This window comes from Colias philodice, chromosome 21 (assembly GCF_061535455.1).
Source record: "Colias philodice isolate Cphi_HAF_F1 chromosome 21, ilColPhil1 Martin Lab GWU primary, whole genome shotgun sequence".
Classification (NCBI taxonomy): Eukaryota; Metazoa; Arthropoda; class Insecta; order Lepidoptera; family Pieridae; genus Colias; species Colias philodice.
The window spans coordinates 9,406,581-9,430,609 of NC_143106.1; the positions used below are offsets into that span (position 1 = coordinate 9,406,581).

Genomic DNA, 24,029 nt, shown 5'->3' on the forward strand with positions numbered 1-24,029 from the left:
TAAAGTATATTAGAAGTATGACAGGACACTCTTTATTAACATTTAGGTATGTTGTTCTTAGGGGCATGTAAATTAGTGCAGTATTTTAAAGTTGTTAAATTATCTGAGCCATGAATTTGTTGGAAACGATAGTAGAGGCGGGCAAGAGGCACGCTCTACTTGAAACATACAATTAAGAGTTACCTAATAATATTATTAAATTGACGAAATTCTTATATGTATCAAAAATATTTCTAACACATAGGAAATCGCTCTTTTCGCGCTTTTCACAGCACACATCACAATGAAACTTAAAAACCCAACAAAAATTTACACTTATAATATCAATAAACTTTTATCAATAGTTCTTCTATTACTATTGTATTAATAATAACTACACGATTAAACATGAGATACAATATACATCTACGTGGACCTTGACCTTCCGACTAATTACAAACTATCTTGAGACCTTTCGGTCAGTTTGATCCCACTACTGGTAACTGTAGTTCCCTGAACACTCATAGTATCTATGTGCGTGTCTCTCTTGTCCCGGCTTTGTCCAGGATGAAATAGCCCATAGATAAGGTAAAGATATTGCTTTCTAGTTCCTAGTGGTGAAATAATTTTTATAATTGATCTTGTAACGCTTGAGTGAAATCGTAACAAACAATGAAACCTTTCCTCTTTGTGTATTAGTCAAGGTTATGTGTTGATATCTGATATATATTGATCTATATTCTATATTATCCTAAATCGGTACAATAATAAAAATAATATTGAAGCATTCCGCGGCCTTCTGAATTCCCCCTTTAATCTCTTAAACCTACTTCCACACTCAGAGGTTTAATTGTATAGATTAACAGGCTACATGCATCTCCGCATTTATCTATACATGCCCCTTTATTGTAGGCACTTGTGGTAAAATTTTTGCATATATAATTTTGTTTTACAACTCAATACGTTCGAGGCTTCGAGGGCGGTTTATTTTTTTATACGTAACGACCCTTTTGTATTTTATAGGCGATAAAATTTATTATTGATTGCACGTTTTAATATTCTCGCTACGTGTCAGCGGTTATGGCATTCTGAATTTATGGTTGTTATATGTCGTCTAATTTATTTGAGGACTAGCTGTGCTCCGCGGTTTTACCCGCAGTGCTCTGCTCCTGTTGGTCTTAGCGAGATGATATATAGCCTATAGCCTTCCTTGATAAATGGGCTATCTAACCCCGAAAGAATTTTTCAAATCGGACCAGTAGTTCCCGAGATTAGCGCTTTCAAACAAACAAACTCTTCAGCTTTATAATATTAAGTATATGTAGATTGTAAGTGGTATGTGAGGAAGTGAAGATAGAAAATAGATGCTGTCTGTCCGTCTCTATGTAAAGTTTATACATTCGTGCGTAAGAAACATAAGTGTAGATAAAAAAAAAGAGCGTGTGTGCCGAGCACACGTGTCAGAAGTGAAACTTCTTTGGCAAGATTTATTTGACAATTTAATGTACCACGCCAAGTTAAACATAAATGGATGGATATAAAAGAATCAAAAGATTAAAGATTCAAAGACACCAAAATCGTCGCCTTACTCCATGACGTGAGTGTATTGCCATGACGCGACCTTGAAATTTTACTCTCAACGCGCCTAGGGAAGTTTCAATTCAAAAAGTTAAATGTTGTTTATTAATATATTTGGTTCGCTATTTTATTTATTAGAATCTTTAACCTGTAGATGACGCAATATTTTTTATCGTCGAATGATTATCAATTTACGTAAATCTTCTGTCCATCTACAGTTTAACGAAAACCATTAAGTTAGATACTATTTTGTAAGCAATAAGCAAGTATTCGGTAATAAACAGTATAATAATCATGTAAACAAAATTTAATAAAATTATCGTCAGAACGAGAATTAATCCATAAAATTCGGAAGGCATTACGCGAAGTCAAAGGCTTTCATCGCGTGGATTTATGTCCGCGGCGCGGTCACCGCGCGGGGACTGCGGTCACAGTGTTAGCGGTTATGGTTATTAAAGTGAAACTTTTATTACATCGTCTCAAACTTTTTGGTCTGTGTAGCGCATGTCGCGTGTATCGCGGCTGCCGAGTAGGTATACCTACTCGGCAGCCGCGACCGTCACGCGACATGCGCTACACAAAGCAGTGTTCGGAACCGTTCGAACAGTTTCACTTTTACCGTGGTTTCATAAAACCACACAACATTTTTTTATGTTGATTTAATTGTTTTTTTTTTTCGGAAAAATAGAGAGTCAATTAAATAAATAGAAACTTTAGTATTTCGAGTTTTTGTGGCTTTTAAACTCGATTCGATTCGATAAAATGACTTATTTTTTTTAAATACTTGCGAGTTAGGTACATTTTTTCACAGTTACAGTAATTTTAAACTAAGAATTATTGTTTTTGTTTCCACTTTGTTCATGGAAAAACTACTACGCACTTGCAATGTAACTATTCCTGTTATCAATTTTGTTATTTTATAAATCGATTTTTTTCTTATGTACCTCTTGAAAGTACACATCAATATAAAATTGTTCTTTTTATATAAGTAATTAATTTAATACAACCAAAAATAATACTATAATCTACCCGCTAATACTTCCACCAACCCTTCCGCGCGGGGTAATAAAGACAACGAATTCGGCAGGGTTAACGGACTTTTGTTTCTTTCGTAATCACTCGGTATTCGGTAATGCACTACGGGATGAGACAATACACTGTACTGTACCATCACCTTGATTGGTATTTAGTTTAATTGAGATGTCTCGATGTTTAATACAATGATGGATAATGTATTTCTTACTAGAGGTCCGCCCCGGCTTTGCCCGTGGTACATACCTATTAATATTTCGCAATAAAAGGTAGCCTATGTCCTTTCTCGGGTATCAAAATATCTCCATACCAAATTTCATGCAAATTGGTTCAGTAGTTTAGGCGTGATTGAGTAACAGACAGACAGACAGAGTTACTTTCGCATTTATAATATTAGTATGGATTTAATCTTCGTGTTGAAACGAATATAAGAATGTCATTTAGTATTGTTTGAAAGCAATGGAAGGAAAATTAATTCATACATCTATACTTAATATTAAAAGCTGAAGAGTTTGTTTGTTTGAACGCGCTAATCTCAAGGACTACTGGTCCGATTTGAAAAATTATTTCGGTGTTAGATAGCCCATTCATCGAGGAAGGCTTATGGGCTTATAGGCTTATCACGCTAAGACCAACTGGAGCGGAGCCACACGGGTGAAGCCGCGGAGCGCAACTAGTATAATATAGAAATGATCGACTTGACAACGTAATTAATTCATTAAACTTTTTAAGTTATTATTATGATTCATGACACTTCGAACATACACTTTGCGGTCACACTTAAACAGTATCAGTATAAATCGTTTTTTTATTCATTTATAAATGATCTTATGAGACTATTTTGTACTCTTAAAATGTGATATACATAACAGATCTGTTCTACAGCTACTCATAAAAGTTTTATGTAAAATTCCGCACCTATTATTATATTCGAAAATTCTCAAAGCATCACACAACAGCATCCGACGCGATATGATTATAAAAGTTTTTTAATCAATACAAAGAGCGAGCTATGATGATTTTTTTCGTATCCCTCATTACGGTGTACCGTTTCCTTGTAATCAGCTATCGTTTGATGGCCGCTACGGGAGGAAATTGAAAAAGTTCCGAGGATGCCTTGAGATCGTCTTGGCTAGATTGTATAGCTATACTCTATAGCTGGTTGCTAAGCTTGTGCCTGTGTATTGGAATGTAGTTATTGTTTTATTGAAGCAACAGTCAGATCAATTTATTCATGAAACTATGGAAAATAAGGTTCGGTTTACAGCTGGATGTAGACCACATATTACATAATGTTTTATTATACGAGTATGTTATGATATGTATGTATTGTAGTTAAATGCTTTCTTCCTTTCTTTATTTTATGTAAATAAAGAAAGGAAGTGTAAGTGTTTTTTTAACGTTGCGACGTTTCGACGGCTCGATTTTATTATACCTAGATATTGATTTTGCGTTTGGATATAGTTTAAAAGCTATAGGTTACTTTTTACCGCCTAAAACATATCTCTGTGTGAATTTTCAAAGAGACGTGCGAAGCCGCAAGTAATAGCTAGTGATGAATATTCCTGAACATTTCTTATTCAAGATCATGCATACTCAAACTCAAACATTTATTTATTCAATTAGACTTCTTTTAGAAGCACTTTCGAATCGTCATTACATATTTTTAACATTTACCACCGATTCGGAAAGCAGTAGGTATCTATGGAGAAGAACCGGCAAGAAACTCCATAGTTGCTCTCTTAAAATCATGTCAATATTACAATTTAATTGTACATAATATTATGTAACTTATATTTACATATTACTTTAATTTTACATAATATGTAACTTATTACATACGCGTTCTTTACGCGACGTTTATCAAAATGCTAATCTCAAATTAATGTTCTTCCAGAAATTGCATCTACTTTCGCCACCAGCGTTCTGCGTGGAGCGGCTGGTGAGCAGCAACTGCGGCAGCCGGCTATGCCTGTGGGGCTCCCGGGGAGTGACCGTCATGGAGCTGCCATCGAGGTGGGGGAGGGGGGGACTGTTTGAGTCCGGACACCAGACTGTGCTGTGCAAGTAAGTGGCTATTATATGTTTTTGTTGGATGAGGCTAAAAATAAAATTATATTAGCATTTACCTAAAAAAAATATTTTAGTAGGGTAGAAATAAAATTATTTATTATTTACCTAATACCTAAATAACGAAGTGCACCTCAATATTCTTGTTCCATGGTGTTCGATTAACTATTTGATACTTTGCCCTAACATAAAGTAAATATGTAGTAAATACGACAAAAATAAAACATACTTAAAGAATTCCCTATAACAATACACACTCCATCATAATCCTATCAAAAATAATCTAATCATGTATCAGCTTGACAGTTATTCCTTAAAATATTTGTAAAAGCAAAATTAGACCTTCAATAATAAAAACACGAACTTAAAAATTAAAAGGCAAGCCAAACTGTCCACACCCTTCAAGCTTTAAAGGGATTAACCTCGTTACTAAAACTAAACACCTTGAATCTAACTGATAAGCTAACAAGAAAGCACGTAAGCAACATGTATTTTCTACCATCACTGTAAATTTTGTTACCTATTAAGCTCCTCGAAGCGGCCATAATGTTAGCCCGAGGTAACGATTAAGTCAAAGATTATGGTCTAGATGATGATATGTAGATGTGACACTTGATGTGTGGAAATAGTGGCTGTGACATGAAGAAAAATTATTATTTTCGGTAGTTTGAAAGAAAATATAGTAGTAGCCACATTTTTTTTTGTAATAACGAAATAGCAAGTTCTAAGATTACATGATTATCGAATTGTATAACTTATTTTATATACCTAGTTTTATTTAGTGCACTATAAACTGTATTTATTAAATACACCCACATTGCGAATATAAAACTTTACCCACTCCGTCTTACCTTCTGCATGTAAAAGGCTCATTTCTTGTCTATTTATTATAGTTTTAACTATTTCAATACTTTAACTGACCACTCGATAGCTTAATTCCCTCACAGACTAAGACATAACATCAAATCCTCAGTGAGGCACTCCACATGCGGCATAAAACTACCCTCCGCCAAAACATTATTCTATACTTGCGCTCGCTAAAGTCACCACTCTTTTGTACATGTTATTAGGCGGCTATATCTCGGCATTTGCATATTTCGGCAGTAAAATTAATTCGAAGATTTGCCCGCATCCAGACGGGGGTGTTTTCTTGGGGCGGCGTGTTTTCGGATCTGTGAAGGCACTGGTTTAACCGATACAGATTAAGTGTATTTGTTTTGGTGCAGGTTCGATTGTTTTTTTTATTGGGCTTAAGGCTTGGTTAAGGACGGATTAGGGGATTCGTTTTAAGAGTGCGTTTTTTGTAGTAATTGTTACTGGCAGGTTAGAAAAGGAAAAATGGTAGTATTTTAATGGAGCCCTTGTTTTTAAGTAATTTATAATAAAATTGTTTGTAAACATGGAAGATAAGGGATTGCTCTTAAATATAAGTATCAGTAGATACCTTTACGCAAGTATGTAATTAAAATAGGCCAGTTGAAATAGCAAACGGAAACTCTCCCAGAATATACAAACTACCAATACGACTGCACATTACTAGATATAGCATAAACCGCCATGTTAATAGCCTGTAAAGCCAAAGCTAATAATCCCCACAACTAATATAAGCTATAAACACACCCTTTAAGCTAATTATGCTAAGATTCAACGGGTGAAGTTAGCGGCTGAGACGCACTTGTTATTTTTATGGCGCGAGTAAGTTTGATTTTGTGTGCCAAGAACAACTTGTAAGTGTGGGTCTTAGTTGTGTGTGAATTCGGTGTCGGGATAAGGATATGAAAAGATATTAAATTATGGATATCTGATCATGAATATTTAACCCATTGAGCCCCGAACGGCCCGATCGGTCCACGACACAATAGATTTTCTATTGTGTCTGTGATTCCGGGGCCTGAGTTATTAATGATAAAAATGATAATTTGAAAGTAACAAGTGTACCTACAATGTAAACTACAACTTCACATAAGTTGAATTGCGCGTTGAATGCGCTACACAGACCAAAAAGTTTGAGACGATGTAATAAAAGTTTCACTTTAAAAATACAACGAACGTTTTCACAAGCAGAACTAAATCAATTTATCATTAAACATACTCCATAATTTATATAATTTTAATTTATATAAACAACATTTTAATTTATTTACACAACATTCAATCTGATCCAGCCAAGAATCAATTAACTAACAATGTAACCATACATCTTCAGTCGTTCAAGGGTAATTATTGTCACAGACGGACCTCAAACATGGTCCTATGCAAACTGTGTGCGGGACACTGTAGCTTGTTTGTTGTGTTCTCGATTGTTCCAGAAAAATCTGTCTAGATCTTATAGTAGATTGATTATGTATCTAAATATGGCGGTCTCTATGGAGTTACTAAATCTAAGCTTCATAATTAAAGTGAAACTTTTATTACATCGTCTCAAACTTTTTGGTCTGTGTAGCGCATGTCGCGTGACGGTCGGCTGCCGAGTAGGTATAAAGCAGTGTTCGGAAAGTTTCACTTTTACCGTGGTTTCATAAAACCACACAACATTTTTTTCATTTACTATTTTTTTTACAAAAATTATATATTTCATCAGATCATCATGTTATCAGCAAATATCCCAATACTAATGTTATCGTAATAACTTATTTAGATGTAAATCGTGTTAGCAAAGCTATCTATAATAAACTTACGTCTGTTTTTTGTGAAGAAACAAATATATTAAAATAAAAAAAATAAAAAAAAACCATTAGAAATACCTTTCAATGGTGTTTCTTAAATAGTGTAAAGATTTAAAAGTTTGGCAATGGATTTCTCTCGGACACAATGCAAAACTCTGGCAGTCATACAAATACTGAATGTATTTATTTGCTAATAAGAACATCAATACATCGTATACCTATTTATTTGCACCATTTACCCCACAAAACACGAACTATTATATATATCAATAACAACTTTCCAATTTTAAATTACCTTACCCTCACATGACTCGGCTAACCCATCGCATTAGCTTCAAAACTAACATCAAAAGGCAAACAAGACACGACCGATACGTCAAACCCGCAAAGGGCCACCGAATGTCGGTCATAAAACTAACATTAACCGCCCAAATGCAAACGTTCAGAGATCAATAGATATCGTCATAATCCTTTGACCACAACCGAATGATCCTGTAAGACTCAATTACGGTAGCCCTGATTTACCCGACCGATCCAATTTGTAAGCCTTACCCGATCGAAGGAGAATGTAACTGACAGCGGAAAACCTGCTTTATATAACTGGAATACGATTCAAAGAAAGCGATAGTCAAGTTCACGTATTGCCTAGTCATGCGAGTGATGACCGTATCGGTGGTATACCAAAACTATCCTTAACCAGTTTTCTTTGGGTTCAAAATCGTCTGGCATTATTGAATATAGGAATGTTGGTCCTCCAATTATAGGCCGCAAACTATTTTATCTAACGCCCGTGACAACGTTAATCTTATTAGAATCTATTGGAATTGAAAACGTGGTCGGAGAAATCGGAGGGTGGCTGAGATGTGGGACGTCAATAGTGATTGTAAGATATATTCATGAAATTACGGGTGACTTGGAAAGGTTAAGATTATTGGTTCGCTTGATAGCTTTGGGAAATTATTTCATAATTTAAGGAAGTAATTATAATGCTTAAATAAGGATTATAAATATTTTTGGACGTTTTTGGTCGATACTTCTGATTAACAGTTTACACGTGTTATCCGTCTCAAAACTAAAAGTATAACATGGACGATTTTACATTTGTTTTGAGTCTTATGTCTTAAAATAAATAAATAAAATATACTCATTTAAAACTGGCCAAGCTTCAGGATTTTTATGCTACTTTAATATTTTAGTTTTTCTATGATACTTGAATAGTTTAGGCAAGTCTAGTGCCATAAAATAATTTGCTGATAACTAGCGACCTACACAGCTTTGCAGTTAGTTTTAACGCTAGTTCCTTTAACTATTTATTCCAATCACATCTTATTAACCTACAATCTCTATAGAGATTGATTCAAGGGTTGTTTCTGTAAGCTTAAACCAATTTGCCGTTTAATCCACGGCTCAGATCGGGATGCGATCCGACGCCTTTGGATATAGTAATTGATTTGTGGTTCCAGGGAGTGATGTTACAAGATAGTCTTTGTGTTGTTTTGTTCGGCTTTTAGCGGGAAGTGTACTGTTTTTACGGTTAGTACTAGCAGTGCCCTGCGGTTTTACCCGCGTTGCTCCGCTCCTGTTTGTCTTAACGTGATTATATATAGCCTATAGCCTTCCTCGATAAATGGGCTAACACAGAAATAATTTTTCAAATCAGACAAATAGTTCCTGAGATTAGCGAGTTCAAACAAATAAACAAACTCTTCGGCTTTATAATAGATATGAGTTAAGGATTATTGTACCTGGATATTAGATATATTTCTCATATCTCTAACATCGAATCTATACTATTTTACTCAACAACCATTACCTATAACCATCACACCAACATTAGCAAAACAAATTTCAATTGAAATCCGTTCATACAAAGTTAACCACATTATTACAATAGAAAACTTTGAACAAGGGTCGCGTTAAGTCCAGCAGTTTTCATTATATTGCCATGTCTTAACCGTAGTCACAAGTGTTAGTGTTGTTAACAGCGAGTTTATTTAGGACCGATATGTTTATATTTAGAGTGGTCATTTTGTACTAATCTAATCTAACTAATAAATATTTCCTCAATAAATAGAAGAGATTTGTTTGTTTGATACCATTTTACTTGAAAACTATTCGATCAATTTTCAAAACTCTTACAATTAGAAAGTTGCGTCTTTATAGAGTATCATAGGCTATTTTTGCGTGATTTCTTTCTCTCATTTCTTCGAAAAGGAGTAATAAATTTATTCAAAAATCAGATATGAAAAGGTAAAAGATGAATAAAGAAGCTTACTCAATTCTAATAAGAATACATTAACAGTATTTTTCGTATTTATCCGATTAGAACATTCCCAGTATTCATTCCACAATCCAATCCATATCAAAGTTCAAACTCTTCACCCAGAAAGGTGTTAAATATATATGCTAATTCCGATTTTTCCGCAAGGGGACGGAGTTCCCACGGAAAAGTATTCTAATCGTTGAGTATCTCAGAATAGTCCCCTTTCTTGTGGGGACTAAAGCCGGGAGAGTCGAATACAGAATAGTCCCTTTATCCCCTTTCTTTTGGGAACTGCTGAAGCCGGTCAGTGGATGTATCGATGTCAAATTGGGAACTTCTTAAGGGATTGGAAGGGCTTTTTATTTAATACCGATTTGGTTTAAGGGGTGTGCGTTGTAATGTTTGAGTTATTGATTCGTTTCTTTTGTGATATATGCTAATGTAAGTTGTGTAAAACGTGATTTTAATAATTAGTTTAAATTATTGGAAACTAGCCCGCGACTCCGTCCGCGCGGAAAAATTAAGATTTTTTTTTTTCTACGTATTTTTCCGGGATAAAAAGTATCCTATTTTATGCCCAGGATAATAAGGTATAATTATACCAAGTTTCATCGAAGTCGAACCGTTAGTTTTCACGTGATGCCTTCACATACAGACAGACAGACAAAAACTTTTTTATCACATATTTGGGTTTGGTATCGATCCAGTAACACCCCCTACTATTTATTTTTTCAATATTTTCAATGTACAGAATTGACCCTTCTACAGATTTATTATATGTATAGATAATTGATGGGAGTCTTTTTGTCGAAAGGATTAAATTATAATTTAACACACTCCGTGTTATTTTATCGTAAGTTTTATGGAGACGACTAATTGACATATTCGCTTAAAAGTATCATCAAATGAAAGCATATTTACAAATTCAACGCAAAATAATTAAAGCCACCACCTCATTACATGCCAAACGTAATTATCAACGGACGAACACGAAATAAATCCATATCATGCACAAATAGAGCCGCAGCACAATGACGGAGCAGCGAACGGCCGACCATTTAATTGCGAAACACATAAAATTAACGTAAGTTTCAAAGTAAAACTTCACCGATGAAATTTCACAGGTGGTTTCATATAGCAATTAACGATACCGCAATCCGGCGCGTTTTAATACGGCCCGGTGTCCGGCGGCGCAACGAAAAAGCGAGCCGAAACGGAATGCGGGAAAAAGGCCCGAATGTCCACACACTTGAGGAATAGCAATGAAATTAAACGCGGCGGTCGCGTAATATCATTCCGCGCGAGTCTTGAAAACGAAATTAAATTTTGCATGTAATTGGTACAAAGAAATTGGCACAAAGGTTGAGCGGGTGGTCAGTTAGCCCGGCTTATCGCACATGAAAATTTCCTAATCATATTAGCTTTTGTTTCGCTCGCAGTCCAGTGGCGATGCAAGATGAATTTTATTACTGCCCGACTCGTATTTGTCATGGCAATAAGCTATGTAAATTTTGTTTGCGCTAGTGTTTTGCAAAAATTATACGAGCGCGGGTTGGAGGTGTGGAGTGTGGACGTTTTTATTGTATTAGCGCGAATTGTTAAGATGCGAAGTTTTAATGAGTTAGCTGGCATTATAATTACGACATGTTTTTCTGTTACTTTGATGATAAGATAGTTTTTATTAACATAAACGAATATTATAAGTTGTAAACTAGTACTGTTTTTATTGTGTGCATGTCCTAAGGGACGAACGAATTTAGGAAGAATTCGTCTTGATTGAAAATTAAATCGAATAAAAAATATTTAACAGTTAATTATAAAAACACGTACATTTTTCAATTTCTTACAAAAACTTTGTTACTCATTGGTTGATTCAACACCTAATTAACATTTTAAACGCATTCTCAATGCGATTATTCGAATTCATTTATATATTTGAATGAATGAATGAATGAAAAAATCTTTATTGTACACCATATAGGACAATTTAAAACACATAATAACTTATATCAATGTACAGAGGGCGGCCTTATTGCTGACAGCGATCTCTGCCAGGCAACATTTAAGACTAGTAGGTGATCATCCTTTTGTGTCCTGCCAGACTGAGATTTTATTTCTTCGTCTCCACCGGAAATCGAACTCAAGACCTCTCGATATTACGCTCACACGTTAACCACTGTACCAAGGAGTGGGTCATTAATCCTGCCTACATAAATGATTTCAAATGCGAACTCCATCTTTCCTCACACACCAATAATAGCATAAGAGCCAGCCCATTTTTATTCACTCCGTAATAATTCAGCAAGTAATCGTAATAAGCTGATTTGCATACGTACCCGGGGCAGAATTAATATTATCACATATCCGGGCGTCGGGCGCCCGAGGAATTTTTAATGGCCTCCCGTTAATTATTTGGCGGCAGTGCTAAGTTCCATTCGCATTAGATTTCGTTTTTGCTCAGTGAGGCGCCTGGCTCCTGAATTATTTAGTGCCGTGCCGAAACTGCAGGATCGAGATCGTTTGGATATGTGGACCTGCTGTATGGTTTTTGTAGAAAGATGTGGTATATGGTTATTGCTATAGTGGTAGAACTATAATATAATAGGTATACTTGTTGGAAATTAGGTCTAGTTAAGTTGGGAAGTTAGATGTATACCTACACTGTTTCATAGTTGACAAGTTACAGATAGATAGTCTTAAAGACAAATGCTTGGGATTTCTACAATTATTAAGGCTATTAATCATTGTTGTAAAAAATTTTAATAAGAAGCACATATTTGTTTACATAACGTCTCCTGCGCAGTTTTCTAATCTTACAATTTGGCCAAGAAGAATTTACTATCCTCAAACCACTTAAGCACTATCCAAAATTAAGGAATGAACTAACTGCCCTTATAAACACTAGCACCTAACATTTTCAAGAAAAAAGGACCAAAAAAAGTGGAATAAAAACTCAAGATGACATTTCATACATCGACGTGTAGCACATATTTATAACCCGTTCGTTCAGCGAGGGACGGTCGGTGTACATTATGTAAGGGGCTAATTAAGCGACCGGCGAGCGAATTAATATTATAGCCCCGGTACGGACCACTGCTTTACGATGCTGAGGTGAAGTAACATTGGTTAGAGATGAAAAGGATTCGAAGAATTTAATGGTGAATTGGTAAAGAAAAAATATAGAGTGGATGTTGAAGATTTAAGTATAGGCTGGATTGTTAGGACAGGGTAGGATAGGATGCGGAGGTGAAGTAGGATTGGTTAGAGATAAAAAAGATGCATGCGTAGTTACATGATAAGGAATAGGATAGGATATATGCGTTTTTTTAGTCGCTGGAGACTGTTTTAACTAACATTGGATAAATAGCTACTAATAGGTGCAGACCACGGTCAGAATAGAACTGCCTTTCGTTGCATTGGTCAGCGACTGCATTTCGAAGATATGATGATGTGCATCTATAAATATTGTATCGAACATTTAAGTTTATTTAGATTATTAACAAGATGCAGACGATAAGTTAAATAGAACAGTATCTCTACCATGAGTTTAAGCACACGATACTAGCTAGCGATTGTAGTAAGCGGTTTGTATAAAATTTCGTACAGCGCCCCTAGTGTGCCGTAGCGGAACTAAAAAGCCTACGAGGTGCAATAGTATACTACAGTAGATAACGTATAGTAAACTATACTACACTCGCTGTAGTAACCATACAATTTTTGCACCATGAGTTCTAATTTTGACATACGTCATTCACGGTAAATAATCTCGTGAAAGTTAAGGAACTATTCACGTTTACTATTGTAGTTATGTCAGTCGTCAGACGATTTAACTATGTCAACTCATGGTAGAGGTACTGGAAATAAATAGGAACTATTAACCAAACTTTATTAATTGAAAATTTGCTGAAAGAATCAGTAGGTACCTACCTAGATAACTAAAATTAATGTTAGATAATTAAGAATTCGACGTACATATTTTATGCACTAGAAGCATATGATATAAAGTGTGACGTCATCGCCAGGTGGTAGCAGTGTCCCAAACTCGAGCGAATTATTTTCACTCATTTTGATGTTTGGTCTGTGTAGACCAAGATACTGTGATAAAATTTATGTTATAAATAATATGAAACTAATTCAAAATTCATGATGCGAAATTAAATATAATTGAATCATAATGATTGAATATAATACTCAAAGAAAGCCGTGTTAGAATGTTTTTATCTTTATTCGATTAGCTTTCAAGCATTCCTATAGCAACTCAAATACCTGTACTGCGTCCATACTAATATTATAAATGCGAAAGTAACTCTGTCTGTCTGTCTGTTACTCAATCACGCCTGAACTACTGAACCAATTTGCATGAAATTTGGTATAGATATATTTTGATACCCGAGAAAGGACATAGGATAGGTTTTATCCTGGAAATCCTACGGGAACGGGTTTTTCTCTGAAAACGCGGGCGAAGCCGCGGGCGGAAAGCTAGTTACAAATTAAAATACATATTAACAGAATATGTAATATAATTTGGAATGTGAACTAACGAACGAAAAATATTACGTACGATAACTACTAATTAAAACAGACTCTCTTTAGCTTACAATTTAATACTTTTGATAGAAGATATTTTGAAGATATTTCATACTTTTCTAAGTACCTTTTTTAATATTTTTCTCCTTAAAAATACAGTATTTTCCTACAGCAGCTCTTACGCTAAAAATAGAAATGTTTCGATGAATATGTATGATCGCATCTCACTGTAATGTGCACTTCGTATAATATAAAATTTAATTTCAAATATTCCTATGGGTTGTGAATCAAATATGTAGTAGTTTTTCAGAGTTAAATATAAATTCTGTATGAATATGGATTTTAAATGTAGGAAAAAGTAATTTTAAATGTATTCGGAAACCATATGAGTGTTATGCCTGTAAGAAAGACGTAAATATTAACAAATAATAAGAAATGCTTCTTATGAGTAGAATAAAAAACTTAGGATCAGTTAGTGAATATTAAACACCTGATCCAGGGATAGGATATCGATTATTTTTGAAATTTTTATTGAAAATTATTTCTATCGTGTCATAAGGATGAACATTGAACACAAATAGTTGATGAAAATTTGTATGTACATGTTAGAGAAACCAACATTTTCCTGAAAGATAGTATATTTATCTTTATACATACTAAAAAGTCGGCTAATAGACTACAGGCCCATGTTGAAAAAGTTTTGGATCATTTGAACCACCAGGTGACATATTTAGAACGATATAAGAGCATAAAATAATAAGATTCAGTACTATGCCATAGGTCATTCCATTCATACTTACAAAACAACCAAAGTAATTAAGTAAGTAATTTTCTCCCTTTTTCTGCATTCTATCAATGAACTTAACACCACACCTCACTTCTTGCAGTCGGTTAAAGATCACCAAATTGGAACTCCATGCAGCTTCCATACCGAGTTGTTATTACTCTATTACGAGGGTCGGGGGTTGGTGTTAATTATACGATTTTCTTTGAAATAAGCTAATAAATATTGGATAAGGCTCCCCCTAGCTGGCCCTTTAACGAACACCTTGGTGGTGCTTTTTAGTGGCAGTAGTAGTAAATTTTTTTTGTTATAAAATGGGTGAAAAATGTTTGTATGTAGAACAAGATAAATTGCATTGAGCACATTATAATTTCTAATCGATCACTTGTGATTTTTAAATGCGTTAATTTAAGCATGTTGTGCTTTATTTTTTTTTTATTTATTATTGATTTTTTGTGATTTTTTAAATGTTTTCTATATAGGTTAACTTACTTTGGTTTGTGAAAGGATTTCTTCCATGAAACAAAACATGTTTTCAAGTATTTTTTTTTCCTTAATAAGATGATATTTTATTTGACGCTATAAATAATAAAAGATTTGGGTTTTTGTCCAAACCAATGAAATAACATAAATATAATTCAAATAACAAAAACTGAGCACAAACATCACTATTCAGTTCATCAATGGTTAAATATCAATTAAACATATCCAAAATACAAAAAAATAAATAAAATATTAAATAACTAAAGAGGCGACGGTCACAATCCCACCACCCGGCAGGTGATTGGCGCGGTGTCTATTGAAACGAAAAATTATACTTGTTCTCATCGATCTATCTAAAATTATGCACAAATTTATTAAGTTTGCATATATTACGTGTTTATTATGTTTCTCGTGATGAGTTATTGATTAATCGACTTCAAAAAATGATGCTCTATGTTCTACTGCTATGGTTAGTACTAGTAGCAAGCAATATGTGCTAATATGTGGTGTAATTTAATTATTTACATTGTTTTCTTACGATTTGATTTCGAAACATCTGTAAAACGAAATTTAAACAATTTTAATTATACATAACTAGCTTTCCGCCCGCGGCTTCGCCCGCGCTTTCAAAGAAAAACCCGTTCCCGTAGGATTTCCGGGATAAAACCTATCCTATGTCCTTTCTCGGGTATCAAAATATCTCTATACCAAATTTCATGCAAATTGGTTCAGTAGTTACGGCGTGATTGAGTAACAGACAGACAGATAGAGTTACTTTCGCATTTATAATATTAGTATGGATGTAGGCATTATTTACACATTAAACTTTGGAAGACAATGCTTACTCGATAAACTGTCATAATATGGTTTATGACTATTTATTAAATAAATGCATAACAAATTAAGAAAATAATAAAGGTAATAATTTTTACAATACTTCCTCAACCTTCGAACTGTTATTTTCTTAAGATACATACTTATATCTCCTAACATACTTATTTACGAAGCATCCCAAACCTTCTTTCGCAGTAGCTATACATTTTTCTCCGATAATAATTAAATTGTAAGTATTAGGTGTTAATGAAAGAAGGGGGGGTAAGAAACACCCCCTGGGGCAAGGTGAGGGCTGCTAACGATTGATTGGAATTATTTATTCACTACCCGCTTCTTGTTTATAAGGTTAAATGTTGTTTGTGTACAAAAATTGACGGTATAAAAGCGCGTTTCTTTATCTAAGCAGTATTTTTTAAAGGTGCAGGTGAGTTATTGTTATTTAAAGAGATAGCTTAAACTAAGATAAAACAACAAAAATGATTTTCCATATGCGTAAATTTAATCGTGTAAAAAACAGATTTTTAAAGCTTTTTATATCCGCAATAATTGATAGGTACAAACGTATGATTCATTTATTCACCCTGTACAAATCTATCATTTAAAAACAACCTATATACACCTTATCCAACACCCTATATTCTATAAAAAAATCTTACCATACTATCGCTATCACACCGCTAACTTGTAACAATAATCCGCACGGACGGGTTATTAGGCCCTATCACCGTATCTTGTCAACTGCGGTTACTATACGAGTATACACGATCACACGAATCCAAATCGACAAGCCATAGCTCGGAAAAACTCAACCACTAGGGACCATTTACAATTTGCCAGCGGATTTTGAACTCTATTCAGCTGTAATAAAGGTGCTGTTATGTGCTTAAGGGTAGGTTTAGAGGTGTCCTGAATTATTTAGATAAGTCGTGTTGCGTTTGTCTCATTGACTTTTCGGATGTTCGGTTTGAATTGCAAACGGAATGGATTGTCATCTGCATATTGTGGGCTTTGCAAAAATACGGTGTTGATGTTTTGGTAAACATTGAACTGTTCAATCAAATCTGTCTTTTTGTAGTTTGGAGTTTTCGTAGTTTTTTGTTATTGTCTGGCAGTTGAAGCTAACATGAACTATTTCCTTACAAATGATCACAGTTATTCTTAACATACACTTATTTATGTAAGAAAGCGAATTATACCAATGTCTACAAAATTATATATGTATATGTGTTGCAATTGATTAATTTCAATTTGAATCTGTATTACTATATTCGTATAAAAAAGTTATCGGAAAGTCACAGTTATTATATTATAACTGCGGATATAATATCATCTCCCAACCAGACAATAAGTCTTCCTTTCTCATCAATATATCATTAAAGTACCTTCACTTGCGCAACCATACCCAAAAGTCCATTCACCCAAAGTGAACCAGGAAGAGCAAAAAATTAAAACGAATTAGCAAACTCGCCAACATAGGTGAACGTCGAAGACATTTTTCCCGCTTCCCACCGGCCTGCTCCGTAAATTAAAATGTGAATAATTAACGCGGGAACACCCTGACCCCGCTGGCCCCCCGCCCACGGCAAATGTATTAGTTTTAAGCTCGCTATGTTACTTGGTAAGATTTAGTGGGAGGCGGGAATATGAAATCGTATAGGATTCTTTTTGAGGGTTTAATTTGATTCGATTGTAGAGGTAGCTGGTGGTTTTAAGCGATTTGTAATCTTCGATGATTTTTGCAAATTCTTCTTTCAACGTATATAAACGTGTTTATTTCCGTGAACCCTTGAATTTATTTTGACTGCAACTTTGATTATTGATTAAAGACACGAATAACATCTCTGTCGGTGTCATGAAAAGCTGAAACCTTTTAGGTTGTATTGCTACGTTGTTCTATTTTGTAAGTTGTTACCCGTAGCCTCGCCAGCGTGGTCAAAAGAAGTTCCCTTGGGAATGAGATGTTTCACCGCGGTTAAAAGTAGCCTACATCACAGCCTACCTATAAAACGCTGCATCAAAGAAAGACATACAAACATTCTCATTTATAATATTAGTAAGGATATATTATCATACCATATCTAAATATGTAGGTATATCAATCACTTAGCCTAAGTTGAAATATCCATCATTTGTTTTCCAAACAAAAAATAATAAATTTGAAGATTTAACAAGAAATCTCTACACTTGAATGCACCCTATTATTCCAACACATTGTCCAAGAAAAATACACCATAAATAGTCGTGTCCGAATAACAAATTCAAAATTTAAGCCACGAATGAAATGGTCCTATTGAATATATAAAAGCTACCCCCAAAAAAGATCTAACACTAATATCGGGGGTCAATCCCCCGGGCGAGACGCATGCATACTAAATGTCACGGACAAAATAGAATAAATGAATAATCATATTTTTCTATTCATCTACCCCCTTGATTAATCGCTGAAGGTATGTGACCCATAATGTATTTTATTTAAATATATAAATGTGTTTGTAGTAAAGGCTGGAGTTATTGTTATGTTTCGATAAAGAAGAATGTGAGTAGTTGGAGCTAGGATTATGGCAAATTTGCGGATATGATGTTATTGAAAGGAAGTTAATCTTAAAACAGTAACTATAGAGTTTCTTGCCGGTTCTTCTCCATAGTAACTGCTTTCCGAATCGGTGGTAAATTTTAAAACTGTTATGACGATTCAAAAGTGCTTCTAGAAGAAGTCTTATTGAATAAATAAATGTTTGAGTTTGAGTTGCAACTGATTTTTTTTTATTGGTAAGCTAAAGTAAATTTTTACGTATTAATACGTATAGCACATTGCTACGATAATACAATTATAGGTATATAGATTATCAACTGCTATTCTAATAATAACCAAATGTGAAACGAAAAAAATATCACAAGTCAGGAACAATAACATACAGGAAGCCACAAAAAATTTCATATTATAATAAATTGTCTCCCAAATATTATCACCCAATTTATGTACGATCGTGTCCCATACATTATCCCGCGGTTATATTGGCGTTAGAAAAAATAACATCGCCAATCGCCACCGACCATTGTCCAGTTCAAATAATCGTAAATTCCGAACCGGCTGAATATAATAAATTGCCGATGAGATCTGAGTGCCAACATTTCGGCAAACGTGTTCTAACGACGCTGCAAAATACGTGGATCTAATTCCTGGATTGTAAGTTCCAAAATCGCGTGCCAAACTCTTCCGGAACGTTCAAATCGCGGGTATCCGTGTCTATTTGCACTCTGTACCCTTTGTTGTGGACTTTTTTTCGGTTGTTTCCCGGTAAAGGCTGATAGAACACGTTTTTCAAATCATTAAACAGTTTGAAGCGCGACCGCGGTCGGCAAAAAGGAGGACTCGGGTCGGTTTTAAAAATCGCACACGAAATGCACGGAAGTGTTGTTTTAACCGGATAATGCGTGTGGAATACGATGATCGTTTTTTTAACCACTTGCCGGATAGACTCCCGGGGCATTTTTATGGATTCTCGACAAGTGCTGATTTTTTTGCCGTGTTTGATCTTTTGAAACTTGTAGGTGTACGAATTTTTGTATGTTGAAAGGTACAAAATTAAAGAAAAATGTATGATGTTGTGGTATGCTTTACTAGATAGGCACAATAAATATTACTATGAAAAAAGACAAGTAAAATTTTCAATAATTTAAAAAAACTTTCTTGTTAAAGAAAATTTTTGTACCATCCTAACTTAAAAAAACAATTAACCTATAACCTCACTTCTACGTTACACATCATAAAGCCTCCAAATGATAGTAACAATTAACTAAATCTTTAAAACAATGCAATCGAGAGCACAACAAAGTCTATTGTTTATCAGTGTGTCCAGAACATCTAATAAAACGTAGGAACAGCGCAGTCGTGCTAAATGTGCCGTGACTAGTGGCGCGACCCGATTTATGGTGTGCGCCTTATCCGTACGTACGGGCCAGTGTGGGGTTCGAATCTACATAGATTTAGAGGCATATATTGTGAGGCAAGATGCTGAAGAATGTGGCGTTATAGAAACTAAACTCAAAGTAGGTATCTAAAGGGCCAATTACAGATTGATGGATGTCACATGTCGTCGAAGTTTTGATTCAGAATGTCAGTGTCATCACGATATTTTTCTTCGCCGTTTAGATCGGTAGGTAGTGATGTTATTACATGCGCAGATAAATTGAAGAATCTATTTATTTTCTGCACCGTCGTCTGATCTCGAACACCCGGCTTATGGAATTGAAGTCCGAGTTCCTCACCACTGAGCCACTGCACTAGCCTTAGATTAGTTGCTTCTTTTAACAACTTTACTAGTTATAAAATAAACAGTGCCGCTCATATATTTGTATATTTCGTATCAGTAAACACTTTGACATGACTCAATCTTCTTACAAGACATCATCATACAATTATTTATATTTTAAGTTCAAAGACACCACATACTCAGATCAAGGGATACACAAAATTGATGGCTTTCGCTTGCCGCATGTCGCGGGCGATTTCCAAAAAATCATTTAACTCAAGAATATTTCTCTATATATGTAAAGTAAAGCGGGGTCGTCCGTCCGTTCCACCGTAATAAAGGGATCTGCATGAATTCGAATTTTATAAAATATTGAGGGTATTTTTATCGGAGCGGGATTTGGGTACCATTAAACTTTTTTCGAATTTTATCTAACGGAAGATATTGTTCTTGTTTTTTGCGTTTAATGGAGCTAGCGAAATGGATATTTCAGAGTTAAATTTCGTAATGGTTACGTTTTTATTTGGCCAAATTGATGGGCTATTTAGTGGTCGAAGTTTAAACTAATGATTTAATAGCCTGTCTTAAAAGTTTGTGGTGTGAAGATGTTTATCGATAGCATCGATTTTGCTGAAATAAGAAAATGGGACCGGATTATTCTATTATTTATTAATAATATGGACAGGATTAAGAAGAAAAGTAAAGACATAGACAAAAAAATTGATATTAATGTTGCTTCGAATATTTCCTTACTATACAGGTATTTAAGTCTTTACTATGAATAAATTAATCTCTATCTAATCTTCAATCTATCTACATCTTATTTTTATTTTCTACAACAAATATTCGAATTCAGGTGAACTTTCTTAATATATATAAATCTCGTGTCACAATGTGTGTCCTCAATGGACTCCTAAACCACTTAACCGATTATAATAAAATTCGCACACCATGTGCAGTTCGATCCAACTTGAGAGACAGGATAGTTTAAACATGTAGGTACCACGGGCGAAGCCGGGGCGGACCACTAGTTATGCTATAATTTCAAATAGGTCCTCATAATCCTTCGTAACTTGTGACATACGAAATCACCATCTTAATATCTTAATTCTTATTCTTAATATTCTTATTCTTATCTTAATCTTAATCTTAATCTTAATCTTTCTTAATACTATTATAAAGGCGAAAGTTTGTAAGGATGTATGGATGTATGGATGTATGGATGTATAGATGTATGGATGTTTGTTACTCTTTCACGTAAAAACTACTGAACCGATTACAATGAAATTTAGCACACATATAGAGGGTAACTTGGATTAACACATAGGATAGTTTTTATCCCGGAAATCCCACGGGAACGAGAACTATGCGGGTTTTCCTTTGAAAACGCGGGCGAAGCCGCGGGCGGAAATCTAGTGTTATAATAAACGATTCATCAAACGGAATACAGTTTGACAAAATGATATATCCACTTCGTGTTCCCAGATAAGGGATAACTAATTACTAACGCAAAATCACAAGTACGACTAACATTTTGAAGATTGCTTCGAATGACATTTGACCTTTAACGGGTGTAATATTTTATATACATACGTATGTGGTTAAGTGTCTTATATTTTATTAATGGGTGTAAAGCTAGGTTATATTAATTCAACTTAAAAAAAATTAATTAAATTCTTAAGTTTACGGGCTAGTCCTTAGTTAGACTAGTTAGAGGTTTTTTCGTTTAACATTATTCGTAGTGATTTTTATACAAAAATGTTAATTCGTATATTGTTGTAAATCAAACTGTGATAAATCAACGATCGTTGCTGGTATATTATGAAATAAATTAAAAAAATTCCAAAGTTTTGTTAAAAGAAAATTGAGAAAATCCATCCAAGTCAAACGCAAATTAGCATCAATCACCGGCGCGAAAAAGCGACCGCAAAAAATAATATTCAATAAAAGAAAGTGATCAATTCCACACCCCCTATCGGAAGCGAGGATCATTTTTAATCGTCTAAGAAATCGAAAGAATACAGTCACCGGCAGACAAATAGATGTAATTAATGATGTCGAAATAAAAGGAAGGGACAAAACAAAACACCGCGAGTGTCGAACGCAAGAATTTATCATAGCCAGCAGCGACAGACGACCGCCAATGTCCATTCGGATAATGCCCAACGCGATTAAAAATATAAAAATACCCCACCTCCCCCCACGAGGAGGGGGGCCCGACGGAGGACGCTCCGAGGACACAAAAGGATTATAAATGAGAAGGAATTTGAGATAATATTTGTACGTCGGATGTGGATTGTAGCGTCGGTATCGGGGGGACCGGGCGCGGCCGGCCCGCTCCTAATGAGTATTTGTATCAATTCGTTAGTATTGTATTCGAATGTTTTGCGTTACGATTTTAATCCCTCGCGGTTGTTGTGGAGGATCGATGCCTTTTTGTTTTAAATATTTCTCGGTTGGTTGTGGATTTTTTTAATCCGCAAGCGTTTGTGTTGATTAAATACTTTGCGAGGACGGGTTGTCTTGTATTTATTACATGCTTGGTTTAAATTGTTTTATAATGTCTCTTTCTTCATAATATTATCTACGAGTTCATGCGGCCGATTTCTTAATTGAATATTTAACTTTATGAACGTCTCGAACCATACCACAGATTAGATACTAAACCATACTTGTGTTATTGTATCTGACATAAGGTTTCTCAAATTTAATCAAATCGATTCTCAATTAAGAAACTGACTTTTAATATAAGTAATTAAAATAATTAAGTTCATCATTATTACTTAAATTTTATTTTTAGATATAGAAACGTTCTATTTATTTCATATATTAATATTTGTATGCATTTTCAAACATTTCTTCTATCTGCGTTTCTTTTCATTTTGTAACAATAATCTTATGATATACATCTTCTAAATAACTTAAAGTATTTAGAAGACGTATATCATAAGATATCCTATCTTTCAGTTAATTAGAAAGATGTAAATATTGTCTAATATCAATTTCGTATCCACTTTATAACTTTGCGACGTTGTAGATGAAATGGCAACTAAAAACTACTCACCGTAGATACAGTCAACAATTAATAATATGTTGCTTGCATAGAAAGATTAGCAGATATACAAATTGATATAAATATGACGTTCGCTACCTTGAAAACAGATTAATTCCATATCACTCTTATACAACTCTGCAGCCCAAGACAAAGTTTACTACAGTTCTTGAGAGATCTTTCACCATATTTCATACATTTATATTACTATGTTACTATGAATAACAATTACATAACATACAAGAAAATTTGTTTAAATTAACCCATTACGGCTGTGTTTGGAAAGAGAGAGCCGTGCGGCGCTGCGATAGCGCCACGGGCCCAGATAAGCCTGGAAAAATATAATTCATCGTCGTAATTAATAAATTAAAATATATTTTTTTCACTCGGGCATTTTTTACACGTACCCTGAATCCGAATGAGCGCAAAAGAATAACAGCGAGGCGACACCGCGGCCGCGACGTGTTTTCAATTCATTATCTCGAAAACAAAAATTTCATTAGCCCGA

The 24,029-nt window shown here is 34.5% G+C and overlaps 1 protein-coding gene across 1 annotated transcript in view; it reads left to right on the forward strand.

Moving 5' to 3' along the window:
* The window catches only part of mbo (Nuclear pore complex protein Nup88), a 108,752-nt gene that overhangs the window by 60,509 nt on the left and 24,214 nt on the right, over positions 1-24,029 (forward strand). Inside the window, exon 2 of the mRNA XM_089708833.1 lies at positions 4,487-4,656. Within this exon, the coding sequence (XP_089564959.1) occupies positions 4,487-4,656 (170 nt within the window). The remainder of the gene's footprint in view (positions 1-4,486; positions 4,657-24,029) is intronic.